This window comes from Aspergillus karnatakaensis (genome assembly GCF_047715665.1).
Source record: "Aspergillus karnatakaensis strain CBS 102800 unplaced genomic scaffold BJY04scaffold_51, whole genome shotgun sequence".
In the NCBI taxonomy this organism is placed as follows: Eukaryota; Fungi; Ascomycota; class Eurotiomycetes; order Eurotiales; family Aspergillaceae; genus Aspergillus; species Aspergillus karnatakaensis.
Window position 1 is genome coordinate 55,632 of NW_027395763.1, and position 8,490 is coordinate 64,121.

General features: G+C 52.5%; 2 protein-coding genes across 2 annotated transcripts; both read right to left on the reverse strand.

Moving 5' to 3' along the window:
- Positions 1-5: 5 nt before the first annotated feature.
- BJY04DRAFT_230305 (S9 family peptidase) lies at positions 6-2,094 on the reverse strand (the record flags this gene model as incomplete). Its single annotated transcript, XM_073719264.1, has 1 exon — positions 6-2,094. The coding sequence occupies exon 1, from the start codon at positions 2,046-2,048 to the stop codon at positions 6-8; it is 2,043 nt and encodes a 680-aa protein (XP_073567681.1). The 5' UTR covers positions 2,049-2,094.
- Positions 2,095-2,275: 181 nt separating this feature from the next.
- BJY04DRAFT_221640 (putative xylosidase/glycosyl hydrolase) lies at positions 2,276-3,859 on the reverse strand (the record flags this gene model as incomplete). Its single annotated transcript, XM_073717188.1, has 1 exon — positions 2,276-3,859. The coding sequence occupies one exon, from the start codon at positions 3,857-3,859 to the stop codon at positions 2,276-2,278; it is 1,584 nt and encodes a 527-aa protein (XP_073567682.1).
- Between the last annotated feature and the right edge of the window lie 4,631 nt (positions 3,860-8,490).

The window sequence follows — 8,490 nt, forward strand, 5'->3', positions numbered from 1 at the left end:
CTCTATCAATATCTGTCTAAATGCTTACTATAAAACCCCAACACCCTCGTCCAAAGATCCAGGAAATTCCTCCTCTCCCGCACAACATGCCCCTCCCTTGGATAAAGCACCATCTGCACAGCCCCCTCCCACCGCCCCTTCTGCCTCCAAAACGCCAACGGCGCAGAAACAGGCACGATCTCATCGTCCCGCCCGTGTAGAATCAGCAGCGGCGTTTTCCTCTCCTTCATCCCAGCCTCAGTATTCTTCAAACCATTCATGTTCTCCGTCAGTGACCCAAAGCCAAGCCCACCAGTCCTCCCCCTCCCCCCCGACCCAGAGGACGGAGAAAAAATAACACTGGAAACCTCGCCCTCCCCCCAGAACGGATCCGCAAGGACATTCACATCGACGAATTCCCAATCCACAACACCCCCGCCACAAACTACAGCGCGGAAACTGAATTCGTTCCGGAGCACCCCGAGCGAGGAGAGGAAGCCGCCGGAGGACCATCCCGAGATCGTGACGCGGGATTCATCGATGAGGTTCTGTGATACGGCTTCGCGCAGGATGGTTAATGTGGAGGTGTAAGCGTCGCTGAGCGTACTTTGGGATGGTGTTGGCGGTGCAGAGGATAAGGTAGAGGGAGAGGGAGAAGGACGGATATTCGGACATAAGACGGCGTATCCTGCGGTCGTGAGCGTCGCGACGTCGAGATGCTCGCCCATGGAGAAAGAGGGTAGTTTCGGGTGTGACTGCAGCAGGACAACCGTTGGCGGGAGTCGACGGGAAAGCGTAAGCTGTTTGGGAGTGAACAGCCACCCGTCGCATTCCCAGCCGTCGGGGGCGGTCGTTGAGATGCGCTTCGATCTGAAGCCGTCGAAGTGGGAATTGTGAGAGGAGAGTTTCACTAGGTTGTATCCCTTTCCAGATCCAGATCCAGATCCAGTTTCTGCTCCCTGGGTGGTGGCGGACCAGATCTCGTTTGCGGAGGAGGGGCTGCTGCGGGCTATCACGAGGGTAAAGCCGTTGTTAGTACCGGTATGGCGGTGGGCATCCAGCGAGGTGATTTCGTATTCCGAGGTGAAGAAGCTGGGGAATGGCCAGGAGGAATCTTCGATGCCGAGCGCGTGTGCGGACTCGGAGGTTGTGTTTTGGATGCGTGCGATGACGGAGTCTTGGGTGCGGTGGAGGGAGAGGGCCTCGCCGGTCCAGCCAAAGTAGCTCCCGTACTGCTTTGTCTTGATGCGCGCTTCGTAGACGGCGGGGACGGTGTAGGGGGGTAGAGGCCGGGAGATGAAATGCAGTCTGTCCTTTTGCGTCCATGTCAGGGATGTAATGTGTGTTTTGGATTTGATTATACTCCGGCTTCCGCCGGTTATGCTGCTGATGTCGATGCGCGTGTTGCTGAAGTGGGTGGCTGTGCTTGCGTCGATGTCAGAGACCGTGTATGCGATTTCGTCTGGGTAGAGATGGGAAACAGGGGCCCAGGAGAAGAGGTGTACGTTTTCGCTGGCGGGAGTCAGGGTTTTGAGTGTTTTGGAGCGCACATCAACGACACGCAGTCGCTGATTCCGCCCACTGCTACCTTCATCGTCTTCGCCGCCGAATATAATGGGTTCGTCAGCGTTGGCTTCCTCGGTATATCTCTCAGGGCCGCCATCAGCGCTCGTAAAGGCGACGAAGTTTCCATCAGAACTCCACTCAAACCGCCCGTTGACGTCCACACCCTCTGTGAGCGCAACTGCCTCGCCGAATCCACCGAAGCTCAGCAGATAGATGCCCCGGTCCTGGCCTTTGTTCCCGCGATCACTGACGAATGCAATTCCCCGGCCATCAGGCGCCCACTGCGGCTTCTCATCCCGGAAATGTCCCGAGGTGATCTGTCTGGCTGAGTGATTGACATTGACGTCTGCGATCCAGAGTGACGAGGTAGTTTTCTTGTCGTTCTTGGTGAAAGACTCAAGCGCATAGACGACCTTCGTCCCGTCGGGTGAGATATGGATGTCTATAGGGAGCTTTAGGTCCGCAAGGGTGGAGAGCGTCGAAGTCGACAGTATTGAGGGCATTTTGGTCTATCTTGTTTCTCAATTGAGATCAAGAAGTGAAAGTGAGGAAGAAAAGGGGTGAGGGTCAAGTTGGAGAGATCGAACGTGCGGGGTTTGGTGGATGGCGCGAGATGACACCATCGCGGCCTTGGTATATCTCCCTTGTTATTGCTGTAGCTACTAGCTGGCCAATGGCGTTTGATCCGGGGTTTGCTCTGTCGATACTCCCTAACCTACTGGAGCCAACCCTAACTACTCTCACTCACAAAACTGACCACATCAACAAAGCCTCCCAGCTCCTTCGTCGCAAAGTTGAAAATCCCATACCGATACCCCATAAAGAACAGATAATCCGTCGTCAGCTTATACGGCTCTCCCAATCCCACAAAAGTCTCTCCATCAAGACTATACTCAAACACCGCCTCATGACTCCCCACCGCCGCCGCCCCCAGACTGACCTTGAACCACACCTTGGTCTGCGCAATCGGCGCCGTCGCCACAATCTCCCCCACACTCGTCGTCCCCCCATACTGCCCCATCATCAACCCATACCTGACAGCAATTCTAAACTCGCTCCCCTCCCTCAGAACCCCAATCCAAGCACTCGCGTCCTTGAACGCCGCCAGCCCAGCAACATCCCCATCGACCATCCCCCCAAACTCAATCTCCACAATCCCGTACGGATCCTCCCCATGCAGCCTCCGCGTAAGCGTGTTCCTAGCCAGATACAAATCCCCCGTCACACTCGCTGTATACAGCCTCAGCCCGGGCTCGTTGAACCCGACACGCGTCAAATCCGGATTATGATTCCACTGCCACAGCACACCCAGCCCCGTCCCCTCAAAGTAATCCACCCCTGTCCAGTTCCACTCTGGCAACGGATGCTCAGGAAGCGGTAGCGGATAGCTCTCCCCCCAGCCACCATCCACAGTCTCCAACACCGGAAACCCATCCTCGCCCCACGCTATCGGCGCAAGCACCGGCACCCGTCCCAGCGGGTAGTTCCACGCAAACGACATGAAATACCACTCCCCCGGCCTCCCCTCCACCAAACTCCCCTGCACCGGCGGCCCAGTCCCCGGAACCGGCGACGCAACGCCCGTATGCAGGGGTTTGTAAGTATACGGCCCAAACGGACTATCGCTCTCCGACTTCCAGATCAACGTCACCGAATCGCTCGGACAATCATTGAGGACATAGTAAGTGCCGTTAATCTTATACATCCTGTTCCCCTCGACACTGGTACATTCTTCCGGGAACGTGAATACAGAGTGTGTCTGCTGAATACTCAGCCCATCGGCTGCAAGTTGCGAGACGCTGACGTTGTTACTCCCGTACACGACATACAGGGAATCATCATCATCAACAAGCATCCCACAATCATAAAAACAGGGCTGGAAAGAGGCCCTTTGCTCCCACGGCCCAGCTGCCTCAGGCGCGGTATACACCCACGTCGTCCAGAAATTCGTGCAGCCGATCCAGTACCATTGCTCGTTACTCGGGCGGTAGCGGAGGGTGGATGCCCACGTGCCGAGGTTGTAGGAGGTTTCGTTGCCGTTTATGTCGTAGGCCGGGCCGAAGGCGAGAGAGGGGAGGGAGTGGCCGATTACGTGCCAGTTTATTAGGTCCCAGGATTGCAGGATGGGTGCGCCGGGGGAGTAGTGGAAGCTGGAGGAGGAGAAGTAGTAGGAGTTTGAGGGGGGGTGGTGGAAGATGTCGTTGTCGGGGTAGTCGGCGTAGATGATGGGGTTTGTGAAGGTTTGGAGATCGGGTTGGGATTGGGCGAGGGTGAGGGGAAGGGTGAGCGCTGTTGCTAGGAGGAATGGAAGCATTTTGGTAGGTAAAGGATGGATGGGATTTGTGATACTATTGCTGTTTCATGCTATTTCTGTGGCAGGGTTGCGGTTTTTGTATCGTTGGGGGTTTTGTTTTTGTTGTAGAATAGCCTAAATGTATCAACGCACTGTACCAGTGAGTATGGCTGCCACGCTTTATTGAAGAGCTAAAATACCAAGAACACGGAGCGGCCTCCGCCTGTTTATTGCGGTTATACTTTGATTTGTGGAAATAGTTGTCCTCGCACTTGAAACCCGGGCCGAGATCTGCTGCATCCGCGGCGATCCGGAGGTAGATTGCTCCAGCCCCTTGTATTCCTCTCCCTTTTCTCTCTCTCCCCGTGGGGTATTATTCTTCAGGGCACTCCGGGTGTTCCTCCCGAGTTGCCAGCTCAACCCTGACTGGGCGGTTCATTAACCCGGAAGACTTTATGCAACCTGCTTATGCCTTGGCGGCAGGGGTAGGCGTAGGTGTTGAAGAGACGGAGTATCGAGCATTAACTACAGGCATTATTATAAGAGCACGGGGTTAAATAGCAGTAGGGGCTTGCTACGAGATTAATCCGTTTAACAAGCTCTCCATGGATTAGAGCGGAAACACTACAACTGGGGATGTAGAATGTGATTAATCCATGTAGGTATTTCATACCTAATGCAGAACACGATTCCGTAAATAAAGCTCCATTGTGCACCCCAACGCCCGTGTTGTAGTATATTCCAAGCAACCACTAAGCTACACCTAGGAGTACCAATGTACAATGCTCTAGAAGGAGTGACCCTCTCAGCCACATTGAACCGTTTGCCCTTTGGGCAATCAATAATAAGCAGACTCCCTTACCCGGCCTCGATCAGTAGAGGTTAGCTACTGAGCAAGACCAATCCCACGCTTTATTTAGTTACTGGGTTTTCAAGATAGAAGACAATCAAGAATCATGAAGCAAATATTTTGTTGCGAGAAAAAGAACCGCATTGTGCTAGCTAGCGACCCTAGATGCTGATATGATTGTTGATTCTTGTGGCTAGCGAGATCACCTGTCTCCGTGCAGACACGTCTGAAATGTTTTAGAAGAGACTTATATTTGCAGACGTTGTGCTTAATCACCTTGATTTCGTGCGCGAGGAAGTGGATGTCATCACCGCATTGTGGAAACGGAAACCTAGGTGAGAGTGAGGTTCCGCAATGACCCGGCCTAAGTGCTGATGACTATTACTCCGGGGTGTTGTAAATTTGCTGTCAGAAGGCGAGGCTTGTACTACAGGCGTGGAGACCCTTTTTTCCGCCTCTTTACTGGCGCGTGGACTTTGGGAGAAAAATGCCGATGAGTATCCTGTACGAGTCTGCATCTGGGCAAACCGGAATTAACTGCAGCTCCCGATTTTCTAGGGCGTCCAGATCGGTCGATTGTTGCTAAGTCTCTCGACCAGAACCAAAATAACCAAAGTAAAAGCGAGGTACAGAGAGCGTAGATAACACAACCCTGTCATCCCTATGATGGTCTTGTGTGCAGGTGCCACACATCCAACGCCTGAACTATCCCTTCCATAAGTCGCTTAACCACCTTGGGATCTCGGTCGCAACGGACGTTAACTGGTAAACCCCAGTCACAAATCTGCAGGTGTTGCAATTAATGTTCACTCTGCGGCAAGCCGTAGTTCTCTTTTCTCTCGTCCTTTAATATAGTGTGTTGTTGTGAGTCTTGGACCATTTCAGTGTAACTCTGTATATATCCAGCAGCCAACAAAGATTAGTGGCAGGATCAGCGTTAAAGCACGAGCACTAGAATCTCGGAGCTTTAGTCAAGCCATCCTCGTTCATTGGGGATGTGCTTCGCCATTGTGGGCTTTTCCACGAGCACAAGGATGTGTAGCCATCAGGGTCATTTCGACCGTTAGTACTGTGTTCAGTCACAATCGAAGAGTTGTCCGAGATGTGAGAACGAGTGTCCCAGAATTACGACCCAGAGGCTGCAACCTCTGAGCTTACATGCCATGCCCACATGCCGCTCGCAGTCCACGGGTTAGACGCTAAAACACTAGTAAGCTGGTTCTTCCAAGCCTTCCATTCTAAGCACGAAGAGCACAGCTCGGTGAGTATATACCCATAGCGGGCATGACTCTGCTTTCTATAACAGCTCAATTGCAACAGGAACTGCTTAATTTCGATTTGAACCCTGTCACACTGTGTTTCTCACCGTGAGAGGCTATATGGAGGCCGGTATAAGCTTGTTAAGCGCGCACTTGGATCGAAAAAGGAGTAATCTGATACACCTCTGCAATGGTTGAGGATCTGGCCATCCCGAGTTAGGGCACACTGCGCACGTGACCTGACTGTTAACCCTAATCATCCAACGGGGCCCAGTAATCGACAATCTTAATGCCTTCCTTGTTGAACGAGAATGACCTGGCAGTCTTGCTCATACCATGCAATAGCATATCCATGGGGTCACCCACAGGCTACCGTTTCGGAAACGTTTGGTAACTGGCGAAAACGCTATGGAGGGTTCTCCCGAGGGCCTGTTGATGTCGATATTCTCTGTCATCGAATCTTCCAGCCCATGCTACCACTATTATGGGAGCTGAAGGTTGGTGATCAAGTTTGTGCCTTCTTTCTGAACTTCACCAGCGGTAGCTAATAGGATAAATAACGGCTGGCATAACATAACCAGTAACCTCGAAAGACGGTTGACCCTGTGACATTGGCAGCAGGGTAAGATTGAACTCTTGCAAACTTATCCGAGAATGCACACGTATTCGACGGCTAGACGGACGCTTTATCGAGGCCAAACTTCAGTTTCTGATCACGTAGTCTTGGTCGCGGGGCCACAAGGTGCCTGGACCATTACTTGATTCTTAACAATGTCCGCCTGCTGCTCAAGTAGCTCCGGAGTCAATCTCAGCGACTCCTAGTCACGTATCTTTCGGCGCCCGGGTAGCTTCAACGATCGGTATTGACTGCTAGGCAGGCCAGTGATTTAGGGCATATCTTGATTCCATCCCACGGAACGGAGCCTGTAGGGTTTGAAAAGCAGGGGCTTATTAGCGGGAGGTTGATCTGGCCCATGTCGCAGAACAGACCGGCAACCTGACTATAGAATAGAACCATCGTGCAAATGGGCAACCCGATAGCCCCATCGCTTTATTTGCACCCAGGTCGACGACTTGTATTCCCGCCCCAGTAGGGATATATGCTGCGAGGACTACGAATTGTCCATGCGTTGGAATCACCATCTGATCGCTGCAGCAAGCTCCCACCCGTGGCATATGAAGCATCAGGTTCTTCAAGAAGGACCTCTAGAGCCGGCACCATCATTAAGCGGCCGTAGATGCTCTTATCTGCAGGTTTCATCTCCCGCTGCTACTGTGGGTATCCACCAGCAAGAAACAACACAATCAAGAGCATTGGGGATTACTAACAGCACGGTACTTTGGATATGCTGCGCTTTTATAATGCTCCCCAGGAGCGGGTTAAGGCTGGCTTCCCTTGTAGTTCCAAAAGACGGAATAAAACAGCCCCGCTATGGTCATGATTAGGCGGTGCAGAGGAGGCACGATGTGCAAGATGGCTGACATGCGCCCGAGCATATATATCGCCCATCTGACAGCCTGCTAGAACAAGCCTCCAAGTGCCTGTCGCTGGATGACCGAGAGAGCTCAATGCCGTAGAGGAGCACCTGACGGCCAGTTAGAGTGATCTGAAATATGAGAATAAGACTTAAATTGATGATGACAAGCTGTAGGGCAAATCACGCTTGATATCAGAAAACCTGCGGGTGGTCCCGGAGCTCATCCAATATCCGACGGCGCTCAACAGTGGCAAGGCTAATACTTGGGGTAGTGGACCTTGGTATCAGCATATCGGAATTTGGGTGCTTAATAGAGATGATCCAGGTAACATTTTCCCAACCCCCCCTCAGACGTGGAGGGAAGAAGCAGGGATAACGTACTCTCGCCGACGTCGCTTTCTGATGTTAAAAGCACAAGATCCACCAGGTCTTATGGATTGACCGTTTCGAATGCTGCCCATTGCATTGGAAATGATATAACGGAGCCACCCTTGATGGTCAATGCTACAGGACCATTTAAAACAACTGTGCGAGCCAGCCCTCTTGTGAAATGCGAGTATTAGGCGCGGGCATGTTGAATCGGCTTTAATTTAGGTCGACCGGGCTAGTAGATGAGGGCCCCGGGGTAGGGGTTGTCCTTCCTGATGCGCTTTCGTGCCTTGACAGACCAATGAGAAGACACAGATCAAAAAGGGTTATTTTAGGCAGTATAAGTAATGCCGAGACAATACCAAAAAAAAAAAAAGAGTTTAATGGTGGCCCTGATTGAACGCTGTCCATGTAACCATCATGATGAGAGTCTCAAGATATCGAACCCACCATCCTCGGTTTGGGTTAGTTGATCCATAAGCGGCTCCAATAGCTCAGTGCAACCGCGATATGCAAAGCACTACGGTCGTTAGGGCTGTTACGGCAGGTAACAGCACCAGACCGATACTCACGTCGCAGTCGTCACACGCGGCGGTTGCGGACTGGAATGAGCGAGGCAGCTGGCCGGGGCCACCTCTCATAGTTCACGGTGCGCCGGTGTTGTGGGTGTTGGTGAGGACCCATCAAGTGAGCATG